The sequence below is a fragment of the Halichoerus grypus genome, chromosome 8 (genome assembly GCF_964656455.1).
Source record: "Halichoerus grypus chromosome 8, mHalGry1.hap1.1, whole genome shotgun sequence".
In the NCBI taxonomy this organism is placed as follows: Eukaryota; Metazoa; Chordata; class Mammalia; order Carnivora; family Phocidae; genus Halichoerus; species Halichoerus grypus.
The window spans coordinates 149797959-149812379 of record NC_135719.1 but is presented as its reverse complement, the minus strand read 5'-3'; the positions used below and the strand labels follow the sequence as shown (position 1 = coordinate 149812379).

General features: G+C 42.1%; 1 protein-coding gene across 6 annotated transcripts in view; it reads left to right on the top strand.

Annotated features, from left to right (window-relative positions):
- PPP1R13B (protein phosphatase 1 regulatory subunit 13B) overlaps window positions 1-14421 on the top strand; it is a 92374-nt gene that overhangs the window by 36579 nt on the left and 41374 nt on the right. For 2 of the 6 annotated variants that reach the window (XM_078054275.1, XM_078054274.1), the window contains exons 2-3: window positions 1024-1171; window positions 10657-10776. In XM_078054275.1, the coding sequence (XP_077910401.1) occupies window positions 1024-1171; window positions 10657-10776 (268 nt within the window). Of the gene's footprint in view, window positions 1-778; window positions 909-1023; window positions 1172-10656; window positions 10777-14421 lie in introns of those variants that run through there. The other 4 variants (XM_078054273.1, XM_036101640.2, XM_036101634.2 and 1 more) reach the window with 4 other exon arrangements.

The window sequence follows — 14421 nt, the reverse complement described above, 5'->3', positions numbered from 1 at the left end:
CCTTTTATTTATTTATTTTTAAAGATTTTATGTATTTGACAGCACACAAGTAGGCAGAGCAGCAGGCAGAGGGAGAGGGAGAAGCAGGCTCTCCGCTGAGCAGGGAGCCTGACGCAGGGCAACACTGGGGACATGGGGCTAAACCCCAGGACCCTGGGATCATGACCCTCAAAGACAGCCGCTTAACCCACTGAGCTACCCAGGTGCCCCCTTAGGGGCCTTTTATATGTTAAGGAGGTTAACCTTTTATTTGTAATATGCGTTGCAAATATTTTTCCCTCAGTTTGTCTTTTTTGCTTGAATATATCAATCTTTTTTTATAGTGCCTGGTTTTTGAGCTATAGCTAGAATGAGCTTCTGTACTCCAAGGTTATAAAAAGGAATTTACCTGGTTTTATTCTAGAACTTTTATAAACTTATGATTTATATTTAAATATTTGATCCTAGTAGGAGGTTATGCTGGTAAATGATGTGCGATGTGAATCCAGTTTTTTTTCCCAGATGGGAATATTGTTCAAACATCATTCATTGCATAGTCTTTTTCCCTCCTCAATTCTGAGTTATGTCCTTCGTCATTTACCATTTTCTGTTTCTGGACTTCATAATTTGTTCCATTGATGTATTTATGTACTACTGCCATATTGTTTTGAGGCTTTATAGTATCTGGTAATGCTAGTTTCCTTCTAGTGTTATTTTCTTTTGGAATTTTCCTGACTTGTTTTACCTTTTAATATTTCTACATGACTTTTGTTTAACTGTATTTCTTATTTGTGTAAGTAGTCTGTACACCCCGTGTGGGGCTTGAACTTGCAACACCAAGATCAAGAGTCACGTGCTGTTCCAGTTGAGCCAACCAGGCGCCCCTCTACATGAATTTTAGAATCAGCCTGTTTCCAAAAACTAATCCTGTAGGCATTTTGGTGTGGGTAGGGGAGTGGGAGGTGGAGGGGATTGCTTTAAATTTACAGATTAATCCCTTATGATGATGACTCTAAGTTGTAGCTTTAATCTTTTCTCTTACAGATGATATTAACCGTGTTCTTGAGCAACAACGAACAGATTCTAACAGAAGTTCCTATAACACCAGAAACAACATGTCGAGATGTTGTAGAATTTTGCAAGGAACCTGGAGAAGGCAGTTGCCATTTAGCTGAAGTGTGGAGGGGAAATGGTATGTATTAGGCTCTGTAGAGATGACTAAGTATATAAAATGTAATATTTATCAAATGCAAAATATTTCTTGTAGTTCTTAGTTATCTGTAGTAGTAATGAGGAATTGAGTAATTAAAATCACATTACATGGGGATAAGATTTTACAAATGCTTTCCGTAAAAGATACGTAATTTGACCCTTATTACTAGTGCCATCTGAAATAAGTAGGGAAAATAGATGGAGCTCTTCTGTGAGATCTTTCTTGATCTCAGTACGAACCAAATGAGAGTTTTCTGTCCTCTGAGACTTTACAGTGTTTTGTTTGATATGAATTGAGTTGTTCATCAACTTTTCTTTTTCCCTCTGACACTTCAAGGCAGAAACGTTTTTTTTTTTCCCTGTGTACAAAACCTGTTAAACAGTACGCCCTTGATCATATTTATTAAATTGTGAAGAGCAAATGCAGTTGACCCTTGAATAACACAGGTTTGAACTGATCAGGTCCACTTGTATGGGGATTTTTTTTCAGTAAATATATTGGAAAAGTTTTGGAGATTTGCAGCAATTTGAAAAAACTGAGATAAACCACATAGCCTAGAAATACCAAAAAAATGAAGAAAAAGTTAGCTATTACTGTAAGAACACAGTATGTAATACATATAACATACAAAATATGTGTGAATTGGCTCTTTATTTTATCAGTAAGGCTACTGTCCAACAGTAGGCTATAAGTATTTAAGTTCTGGGGGAGTTAAAAGTTATATGTGAATTTTTGCCTGCACACGGGGTCAGTGTCCCTAACCTCTGTGTTGTTCAAGGGCTAACTCTCTTGGCTCTTACAGTGAAGCTGGGCAGAGAAGATCAGCGTAAGTAATATGATTACTGAATACAGAAAATTCTGCAAAATAATTTGGACTCTAAAGGAGAGGTTGAATGTATATAGGCTATACTCAACAAGGGAAGCGATGTGAAGGAAGGACAAGAGAAGAACACAGACACAGTGTGCTTCTAAGATAGCTAAGGGACTGGTATTAAGAGAAGGTAGGCAGCAGGGGCGCCTGGGTGGTTCAGTCGTTAAGCGTCTACCTTCGGCTAGGGTCATGATTCCAGGTCCTGGGATCGAGCCCCACATCGGGCTCCCTGCTCAGTGGGAAGCCTGCTGCTCCCTCTCTCATTCCCCCTGCTTGTATTCCCTCTCTCACTGTATCTCTCTGTCAAATAAATAAATAAAAATCTTTTTTTTTTTTTTTGTAAAGATTTTTTATTTATTTATTTGAGAGAGAGAGAATGAGAGAGAGCAAGCACATGAGAGGGGGGAGGGTCAGAGGGAGAAGCAGACTCCCCGCCGAGCAGGGAGCCCGATGCGGGACTCGATCCAGGGACTCCAGGATCATGACCTGAGCCGAAGGCAGCCGCTCAACCAACTGAGCCACCCAGGCGCCCTAAAAATCTTTAAAAAAAAAAAAAAAGAGAGAAGGTAGGCAGCAGGGAAGAGACTAGAAGAACTAGCTTGCACAAACGCCTTCAGTACCAGCCAAGGATTTATGTGGTAGGAAAACAGAGGGAGTAGGTATGGGCAGGTCTGTGTTGGAAAGGAAGAGAATGATCAGCTGGAACATGCTGAATCTGAGGTGATAATGAGAGCATCCAAATTCAAGTGTTGAAAGGGGACTTAGGGATAATCACTGAAGGCTTACTTACACTTTTTTAAATAGCTTTATTGAGATAAAATTCACATACAATATGTTCACCCATTTAAAGTGTGCAATTCAGTCATTTCAGTGCACTCAGGGTTGTGCAGCCATCACCCCAATCAAAGAACATTTTCATCACCACAAACAAGAAACTTCATACCCCTTAGCAATCATTCCCTATTCCTCTCCAACCCCCTCCATCCTGAGGAGCCACTAATCTCTTGTCTCTGTAGATTTTCCCGTTCTGGATAGTTCACATAAATGGAATCATACAGTATGGAGTCCCCTTTGGCTGGCTTTCATTGAGCATGATGTTTTGCAAGGTTCATCCATGTTGTTTTGGTATCAGTACTTCATTCCTTTTTGTTGCTGAATAATATTCTACTAGATGGATTTGTGTTTATCCATTGCAGTTGATGGGCATTTGGGTTGCTTCCACTTTCTAGCTATTATGAGTAGTGCTGCTGTGAACATTCGTGTACAAGTGTTTGGGTGGATGTTTGTTTTCACTTCTCTTAGGTGTGTGTTTATGAGTAGGATTGCAGAGTGGTAAGGCAATTGTTTAACTTGTTGAGGAATTGCCAGCTTATTTTCCAAAGCAACCATTTTATCGTCTCAGCAGCAGTAAGTGAGGGTTCCAGTTTCTCCACATTCTTGCCAACACTTGATATTATGTACATGATTCTAGCCATCCTAGTGGGTGTGAGCAGTATCTCATTGTGGTTTTGATTTACATTTCCATAGTGACTAATGATGTTGAGTATCTTTTCATGTGCTCATTGGCCATTTGCATATCTTCTTTAGAGAAATGTCTATTTAGATCCTTTGCCCATTTTTTAATTGAGTTTGTCTTTTTATTATTGAGTTATAAGAGTTTTTGTTTTTAATTGAGGTATAATTGAGATATAACATATTGGTTTCACATACCTAATGGTATTTGTATATATTGTGAAATTATCACTTTAATAAGTCTAATTAACATCTATCACCACACAGTTACAAAAAAATTTTTTTCTTGTGACAAGAGCTTTCAAGATCTATTCTTTTAGCAACTTTTTTTTTTAAGATTTTTTAATTTATTTGACAGATAGCAAGAGCAGGGACACAAGCAGGGGGAGTGGGAGAGGGAGAAGCAGGCTTCCCACCAAGCAGGGAGCCTGATGTGGGGCTCGATCCCAGGACTCTGGGATCGTGATCCGAGCCAAAGGCAGACGCTTAACGATTGAGCCACCCAGGTGCCCCTTTTAACAATTTTCAAATATGCATTACAGTATTATTAACTAAAGTCACCATTGCTGTACATTACATCCCCAGTAAGAGTTCTTTATATATTCTAGATACAAGTTCCTTGTTGGGTATATGATGTTTAAATATTTTCTTCCAGGGGCGCCTGGGTGGCTCAGTCGTTAAGCGTCTGCCTTCGGCTCAGGTCACGATCCCAGGGTCCTGGGATCGAGCCCCGCATCAGGCTCCCTGCTCAGCGGGAAGCCTGCTTCTCCCTCTCCCACTCCTCCTGCTTGTGTTCCCTCTCTCACTGTGTCTCTCTCTGTCAAATAAATAAAATCTTTAAAAAAAAAAAAAAAAAATATTTTCTTCCAAAGTCTTGTGCTTTTAATGTTATCCTTAGAATTCAGAGCAAAGATTTCAGGGCACATTCAGAGGAATTTGACTTTGATAAATGTTGGACTATTACTAAACCAGAAGTAAGAGGGTAGATCCTCAGTTACCAGTCTGATAACAGTGACAGGAAGCGGGGGTTGGGGTGCGGGGACAGTTAAGTAATGACAGTTTGTTGGGGGACTGCTGTTAGAGCCTGATCATTGTGTTATTGTTGCTTCTTCCCCAGTCTCTTAGCAGTCTTGTTCTTTGTTACTTGTTATCACTTCTAAGTCTTGACCTCCCTCTCCCTCTCTTTTGCCTTATCTGGGAGGGAATAAACTTTTACTGTTAAGTATCATTGCCCCAGATAGTCACCTGGCCATTGAGAATGCTAATCTCCCTTACAGGAGTCTTTCGGTTGGTGCTCTCCTTGTTTCCAGGCCCACCTGAAGTCATACCCCGTTGTTTTACCTCATCAGGAATGAGGACTAACACCTCACAGCAGAGTGTCACAGCATACTGTAGTTGCTTTGGCTTTTGTATATGCTGTTCTCATTGTCTAGGACAATCCCCCTGCTTGGCTAACTTCTGTTCATTCTTTGCCTCTCATCCCTTCTCTGAGTCTCAGAGGGTGTTACATGACGCTCCCCTGTGCTGCAATGCTGTCATAGTATTTATCAGAACGTAATACAGCAGTTTTCATATCTCTCATTGGACTACAATTCCTGAAGGCAAGGCAGGAACATGTCTGTTCACTATCATATTCCCTCAGTAAACACTTAAATCATTGAGTAAAATAGACAGCAAAGCTGGGTCTTGAAGAGATACTTTCTGGTGGGTAAGATTCAGAGGAAGGGGGAAAGCACTTAGAACAGCCATTCTCTATCTTTTTACCCTAGAGAAACCCTTACAGAAATTTTCAGGTTTCAGAGAATCCTTGCATAAAAATTACTGCATCTACAACTCGTGGTATATTAGTGTGATCAGTATGTCATAAATACAATACTCCACTATAATTGTCAGTGCTTTGGAGAAGAGACTTGTTCTCTGCGGCTCTGTGTGTTAGTTTGCTAGCGCTGCCATAACACAGTACTACAGCCTCGGTGGCTTAAACACCAGACGTTCATTCTCACGTCTGAGGTCAAAATGTTGACAGGCTTAGTTTTTCCTGAGGCCTCTCTCCTTGGCTTACAGATGCCACCTTCTCTGTGTGTCTTCCCTCTGGGCATGTCTGTGTCCTCATCTCTTCTAGTCTCTTCTTCATATGAGGACACATTGGATTCGAGCCTACCCTGGTGACCTCATTTTTACTTATTACCTCCTTAAAGATCCAGTTTCAAAAAGGTTGCATTCTGAGGTTCTGGGGGTTAGGAGTTCAACATATGAATTAGTGGGGGGATGCAGCTCAGCCCATCACAGCCTGTCACTCTGGCCAGTTTGCCTTACTTGTGCTTCCCTCCCCACACAGGACCAGCTCTCTTGTGAACCAGGTGTGGAGGTAGAATCTTCAGCTTTTCCTTTGTCACGTTTCCTACTTGCTTTTATTTTTGCCTTATCCAAGAATACCTGAAAGTCTTATCGAAGATTCCCATTACTAGAGATGCTGTTAGCTTCTCTGCTCACACGAGCATTAAGGTTTAGGTAGCCTTTATTATTTAAAACAAGGGCAGTGAAGCTTAGCTTACTTTTCTTGAAATTAGTCTTTTCTTTGAAATTTTTAATTCATAAAGGAAAGCAATAAATTTGTTAAATAACTGACTTAGGACAAAATTGGATTTAATCGTTATGAAGTTATGCTCAGGGGCACCTGGCTGGCTCAGTCACTTGAGTGTCAGACTCTTGGTTTCGGCTCAGGTCATGATCTCAGGGTCCTGGGATCGAGCCCTACGTCAGGCTCTGTGCTCAGCAGGGAGTCTGCTGGAAATTCTCTCTCTGCCTCTCCCTCTGTTCCTCCCCCTTCTCACGCTCTCTCTCTCTAGAAGAAATAAATACAATCTTAAAAAATCTTTTTTATAGGCCTGTATACATAAAAAGTGTTACTTCTAAAACTAATTTACTTCTTTAAAGTTCACTTTGTGCTTGGGTTTTTTGTGCAAATAATTGTGTGCTGAACTTGAGCTAAGCAAACACATACTTCATTTTCCATGGAGATGAGACCATTTCTGTCTTTGCCCTGACGTTTGAGGAGCAAGACAGAGCTTGCCCGCACGTGCAGGAAGGTGCAACTTTAGCAGCACAGTGTTCATTACATTTCTGGGAATGGCAGGACCCTTTTCTTTATACAAATCTAGAACTTGTCTGGGGCAGAGCAATACATCACACCGTGAATGTATGATTAGACTATAGCCCATAAAATTCTTTCTTTGCCTCAAAGTCCACTTCTCAAAGGGTGGATTTAGAGAAAGCCCACTTCTCAGAGCACATTTAAAGAAAGGTTTCCCATGCAGCTGTATGCTCGTGTTGAAGGTGGACACCGCTGCTCACTGTTGTCCCCCCACTCTCCCAAGTCACTGCCTGTGAGCCCCCAGTCTTGCTGATATCCTTCCTCACTTCCAAGCACAAGCAGCAGTGGGAACATTTCAGGATTTCCTTTTTTCCCCTTTAACTTGAGATAAAATTCACATATCATAAAAATCACTATTTGTAAGTGTACAGTTTGGTGGTATTTAGGACATTCATGGTGTTGTGTAGCCATCACCAAACTCTTTTCCTCTCCATTCCTTCCTCCTCTCGCCACTGGCAGCCACTGTATGAGTGTCTGGCCCTGTGTATTTGACTACTGTAGGGACCGCCTATGAATGGAATCATACAGTATGTGGCTTTTTGGTCTGGCTTCTTTTACTTAGCATGATATTTTCAGGGTTCATCCATGTTGTAGTATGCCTCAGTACTTAATTCCTTTTTTTGGCTTAATAATATCTGTAGTGTGATAGACCACATTTTATTTATCCATCAGCAGGTGATGGACCTTTGGGTTGTTTCTACTTTTTGGTTGTGATAATGCTGCTGTGAACATTCACATGCAAATGCTTATGTGGGCATGTTTTCACTTCTCTTGAGTGTAGGCCTAGGTTTAGAATTTTTCTTATCTCACACCTTGTCTTCAAAAATTGCAACTTTGGGCTTCCAGGAATGTTTGTAAAACACAAACACTAATAAAATATAAAACAGAAAGGCATAATTAATAATTAAGCAAGAAATTACAAAAAAATACGAGGGCGCCTGGGTGGCTCAGTTGGTTAAGCGACTGCCTTCGGCTCAGGTCATGATCCTGGAGTCCCTGGATCGAGTCCCACATCGGGCTCCCTGCTCGGCAGGGAGTCTGCTTCTCCCTCTGACCCTCCCCCCTCTCATGTGCTCTCTCTCTCTCTCATTCTGTCTCAAATAAATAAATAAAATCTTTAAAAAAAAAAAAAAAATACGAAAATTTCACAATACAATTTACTTTTCACCTACACAAACCACATTTGTTAATGTTGGTAACAGCAAAGAGTGGAGGTAGGGGGGTAGTTCCTGAGGTATTAAACTCTTGAGAATGAGGAATTCCCTCCAGTTTCCTATTACAGAGCTAGAGGTTATATTAGGTCCTGTGAATCAGTCGTCAGCATGTGAAGTGTTGGGGGAGGTGTTTCTGGAGAAAGAGGCTGATGCCATCAGCCTGCAGTCCTCCCCTCCATGCATGACAGCACTCACCATTTGCCAACTGCCTGTTTGAGAATCGGGTAGTAGTTGGGGTGGGCGCTACCTGGCAGACGCCACCTCAGCTCAGTGGTCGAGCCCGGCTTCACGGTGATCTGTCATGGTAACGGCACACACACCCTGGTGTGCTGAGAGGAGAAGGTACCCCACCCCTGTGGAGTTCTCCCCAAAACCCATCACCTCAGTCTAACCACGGGAAAAACATCAGACAAGTCAAAATTACGGGCATTCTACAAAATACCTGACCAGAACGCCTCAAAACTGTCAAGGGCATTAAAAAAGGGGGAGGCGGGGAGGACTGAACTGTTACAGAGCAGCGAGACCCAGGGTTTAAGACAAGTAAATGCAATGTTGTTTTCTGGTTCAGTTCCTGGAACAGAAAGAGGACATTAGGGGAGAAACTGGTGGAGTGCTTTTAGATAAAGCCTGGAATTTAACACTAATGCACCAGCATCGATTACTTAGTTTTGACAGAGATTCCATAGTTAAGATGTTAGCATTAAGGGAAACTGGATGAACTCTGTACTGTCTTGGCTATTTTTCTAGAGGTCTGCAATCATTCTAAAATGAAAGTTATTTTTATATATTATGTAAATAAAAAAAATTTTAAGGTACAAAGGAATAGATTAAGATTTATCAGACCTCTATGGTGACTTTTAAAAAAAGAAAATCAGGGCGCCTGGGTGGCTCAGATGGTTAAGCGTCTGCCTTCGGCTCAGGTCATGATCTCAGGGTCCTGGGATCGAGTCCCGCATCGGGTTCCCTGCTCAGTGCAGAGCCTGCTTCTCCCTCTCCCTCTGCCACTCCCTCTGCTTGTGCTCTTCTGTCTATCTCTCTGTCAAATAAATAAATAAAATCTTTAAAAAAAAAAAAAAAAAAAAAAAAGAACATCATTGGGGGCGCCTGGGTGGCTTGGTTGGTTAAGCGGCTGCCTTCGGCTCGGGTCATGATCCCAGGGTCCTGGGATCAAGCCCTGCGTCGGGCTCCTTCCTCAGCGGGGAGCCTGCTTCTCCCTCTCACTCTGCCTGCTGCTCTGCCTACTTGTCTTCTCTCTCTTTGTCAAATAAATAAATAAAATCTTTAAAAAAAAAAAAGGAAAAAAAAATCAATGAACACAAGGTGCCTGAACAAAATAGAGAGAACCATGTTCATGGACTAGAAGACTCAGTTTACAAAGATTTTGGATCTCCCCAAATTTTATTTATAAATAAATTAATATGATTACAGCCAAAAGCCTACGTTTAAAAAAAGAACTTGACAAGCAGCTCCTTTAAAAGATACATGGGAGCAAAGGGCCGAGCAGTGCCAAGACAGTTTTAAAGATAAGCCACGTGAGGGGACCTCACCTAGCAGACAGCAGTGATAAAGTGGTAGCCTTGAAGACTGGCATCGCACCAAGGGAGAGCGATAGCCCACAGAATAGAAGAGACTGGGGTCACTAGGGCCTGAGCCAGGTCAGAGGAGACCGTCATTGGTCTCCAGTAAGTAAGTGATGCTGGGACAATTGACAATTCAAGTAGGAAGAACACAATCAGATCAGTTCCATAAAGATAATGAAAAGCAATACTTTATAATTTGTAGGAAAAAAATATAGGTATCCCTTTGACCTTGGAGTAGAGAGGATTTATTGTACAAAAAAATTCAAAATCAGAAAAGATTGATAACTGCTTACATTTAAAATTTTTAAACTTCTGTATAACAAAAGGCACCAACAAAATTAAAAGACAAACCTATTTTCAATATAACCAACCCAGGGTTAGTATCCAAAATATAAATTGTTCTTCAAATACCTAAGAAAAAGGCAAACAACCTAGGTTTTTGGTTTGTTTTGATTTCTGTACACATGATGTGGTTCTAAGCAGACTGGAATGAAACCTGTGAAATGGTACCTTGTAAGTTTAACAGCTGTGTTAGTGCTCTTCTCAAGTGACTGGTGTTGATACTCTGTGAGTCGGGGTTTTTAGCTTTGTTTTAATATTTGAAATGCATTAGGATATTTGATTCTGTAGACTTTCATTTTTATTACCAGCTGGAGAGCTCCTGGTCTCCGCATGTGCTGGCCGACACCCACAGCACCGGTTCCTGAGTTGCCAGGAGGTGCCCTGTCCGTCCTGTGTGTGTCTCACTGCCACAAGCAACATTGTCACGAATGAATGGCGAAGCTGGACCAGTGTGTTAATGTGTTTCTTTGAAGAGTGGAAGGCACAGTGCCTCCTGATAAATATCCTAGAGGGCATTTTTCAATGTTCCCAGTTAATGTTGCAAAATCGCTTTTACGTACACTTCTTGTGCTTACGTGTTACCTAAATTATTTCCCGGGAACTCATACTCCTGCTTTCACCTCATTGAAGTTAAAATTTAGTGCTTATAATATCCTTGAGTTCTAATATATGTGTGTGTGTGTGTGTGTGTGTGTGTGTGTGTGTGTGTTACACACTTATTTAAATCTATGTTTTTTACTTTTGGTTGGAGTCATTTTGTTTCTGGAATAAGATGTGGTTTTTTTTCCTAGAGCGTCCTATACCCTTTGATCACATGATGTATGAACATCTTCAGAAGTGGGGGCCACGCAGGGAAGAAGTGAAATTTTTCCTTCGACATGAAGATTCCCCAACCGAGAGCAGTGAGCAAGGTAGATAAGTGCTTTCCCCATTTGTTAATTCCTGCCATAAAAGTTAATTTAAGTGAAATAGGAATAAATGTTAAAATGAATTACATCTTTGTTTTCCTTTCACTCAAGTGGTGAGAGGGAGAGGTGGTGTCTCGCATTTCTGTGACCTCTGTTACGGCAGTCCACAACTTCTCCACGCTGTGTGGGCACTCCGGCCTTGCTTCATTCCCTGGGCCCCAGGCCATTCAGGTGATAGACATGTGAGGAGGCCTGCTGTTTAAAGACATTGTTTTTGATAAATACTGGATGGATCAACTATTGAGATTTTAAGAATAAATAAAACCATGAAAGGATTAGAAAAATTCTGAGAAGTATTTTTTAAAAAAAATTTTTAGAGTGAACAAGACCTTTCTAAGTATAACACTAAGCTATAAAAGACTGGTAAACCAAATTATTGAGAAAAGAAGAACACCCCCCCCCAAAAAAAACTGTCTGTGTGGCAATAACCACCCTAAGCAAAGTCAAAAGACAAATTATAAACTGGGAAACAGCATTTATAGCTCATATTGCAAGGGCTAACTACCTTTATATATAAGAGTTTCTAAAAATTGATAAGGAAAATCAGTTTTTTTTTTAAAAAGGCTAGATGTACACACAGGTCACAGAAAAGCAGATATACTTGGCCTTAGGTTATGTGAAAGGATGTTCAGCCTTACTCCTAAATAAAAGAAATGCAGGGAAAACAATGGATCTGTTTCACCTGTGACGCTGGCAAAGACGAGAACATTTACTAATGCGGTATTGGCAAGGAGGTCGAGACACAGGCCTCTTCCGTGATGCTGTGGGAGTGCCAGTTGGCAGCTCCTTCCAAGAGGCGCTTTAGCAATATCTACTAAACCTACAAAAGCACCAGACCTTTCACCTAGCAGTCTCACTTCGGAGAACTTCCCCTAAGGCTGTGCGTGCACACACACAAGAGCGCGTACGTAACATCGCTCGTAAGGCATTGTTGCTCGTGGAGCGTTGGCTGGTAGGAGCAGCCTGTGCCCGCCGTGGGCATCGTGGGCATAGGTTAAAGAGATGGCGTGACCTCCGTACAGTAGGCCGCTCCACAGCCAGAAGTAAGGAAGCAGCTCTGTGCCCTGACCCACACCATCTCCTAGACAGGTGAGTAAATAAGCACAGCGCCAAACCACATGCCCAGTGTGCCGCCTTCTGCGTGACAGACAAAGCCTAATTCTGTGCATCTGTATCGGCTTGTCCATGTGAAAAGTGTCTTTGGAAGCGTTGTAAGAAACGTCACATCGCTAGCCTCGGGGGAAGGCTGCAGGACGGGGGAGGGAGGGCAAATTGTTAATTATATACCTGTTTGTTCCTTTTGAATTTTGAACCATGGGAGTATGCTATCTATTTTTGAATCAGAATTTAAACAAAATAGGGGCGCCTGGGTGGCTCAGTTGGTTAAGCGACTGCCTTCGGCTCAGGTCATGATCCTGGAGTCCCAGGATCGAGTCCCGCATCGGGCTCCCTGCTCGGCAGGGAGTCTGCTTCTCCCTCTGACCCTCCTCTCTCTCATGCTCTCTGTCTCTCATTCTCTCTCTCTCTCAAATAAATAAATAAAATCTTTAAAAAAAAAAAAAAAAAAAAGAATTTAAACAAAATAAGAATCATTTTTTAGAAGTCTATATATATACTATGCAGTTAAGAGACCCTTAACTTGTTATTTAACAGTGATTGTGGATTACTTCTGGTATTTAAAAAAATAAATAAGGGACATTCTTTTGTAAAAAGGTTCCTTTATTGCAAATTATCCCCTTTTATTTATATTTTATCAGAAAGGACATTCTGCCCATAGGATGAGCTACTGGCTACTTAAAATCATCTTTCCCTAGCTGTAAATATTGTTCCAGTGCTGTTTTTTTACAGTGTATCATTACTTCTGGGTCTTACTCCATCTGCTGCTGGTCATCTGGAGTCAGGAGGCCAGGGCTCCGGGTCTAGCTCTTCATCCACCATTACTTTAGACAAGGGCCCAACCTCTCAGGACAAAAGCCTCCTGAGAAGGAGGGCTAGACGAGCTGACAGCTGAGTGCTATTCTAGTGCCAAGAATTTATTTTAGCTCTCTGCCTGAGCTCTCCAAATACTTATACCCCTCCTGTACCTGGATATACTTTTTTTTTTAAAAAAGATTTATTTATTTGACAGAGCACAAGCAGGGGGAGTGCAGGCAGAGGGAGAAGCAGGCCCCCGCTGAGCAAGGAGCCCGATGCGGGGCTCCATCCCAGGACCCTGGGATCATGACCTGAGCCAAAGCCAGATGCTTAATTGACTGAGCCACTCAGGCGCCCCAGTACCTAGCTATACTTAAAAGTTCTATATTTTACTTTTACTGATGTAATATTTGTACATAACTGTTAATGTCCTGGTGGTGGGCTGGGGGGAAGGTCTTATTTTATTCTCACTTTATAAAGTTTAGAAGTGTTAGGGATACTTAAGAGAACTGTTCAGAGTCGTAAGAAAGGTGACAGTGCTGACCTTGCAGTCACCCTGCATCGTCACCCCACAGTGCTGCTCAGCCTGGTGGTGCCGACACAGGAAGTACACAGGTAAGTGGGAGGAGGGATGTTGAGCTTTGTGGTGGCAAGAGGACCACTGTCATCACAGAGCAGAGTATTTAGAAATGGCAGACTGGGGACCTTGAGGGATGAGCAGGATATGGAGGGGAGCATGCAGGGTACCAGGTTGAGGGAAGCTCCCAGGAAGGTGTGGTGACGGGGATTCCCAGACTGGCAGGGACCATCAGTCAGGACTGGAAGAACCAAATTCGTCACAGCTTGCATCGCTTTATAGAACCTTCCAGCAAAGTCCCTGCCTCCCTACTTGACCCTCCTCAGCTTGGCTTAGATGGCATTTGTAATAGGACCCTACCCATCTCTTCAACCTCCCTGTCCCTTTATCCCTTTCAGCCACATCCCTTCTTGCATCTTCATATTCTGTGGGCCCTGACTCACAAGTAACCCCCCATAATGCTCTGCCCTCTGCCGTGTTTCCTCTGCTTCTGCTCATGCACTGCACCTGTCTCTCAGAGCCCAAGCAGTAAGATGGTGGGTGCTTTGGGGACGCCTGGGTGGCTCAATCAGTTGGGCATCTGGCTCTTGTTTTCTGCTCAGATCGTGATCTCATGGGTCATGGGATCGAGCCCTGTGTCAGGCTCTGCTCTCAGCAGAGAGTCTGCTTAAAAGATTCTCTCCCTCTGCCTCTTTCTTCAAATGTTTCAAAATAATAGGAAAGAGAAGAAAAAACATTTTCCTGTGTGTGTGTGTTTTTTTTTTTAACATGAAGTTCATGTGCCTTTGAGGTCATGGATTTTAGGTACTAAAGCAGGCTCTAGGGTTCGATAATTCTCAAATGACATTAAGTAACAGCTGTAGAGGTAAGTGGGCTGGGGCGGGCACTGGACACATCTATGACTTCAGAGTCACCAGGTGCACAAGTGTGCAGCACATTCCATTTTGTTTACAAAATATGACAGGACATATAATTTCTACAGTTTAAGTTTGAAGCCTTTTTTGGGAAATACTCTTAATTTTTATGGAACAAAGGAGAATTCTTAAGACAGCCTGATTTGTGTTGATGCCCCATGTCAGTTGCAACCCTGCCAATGA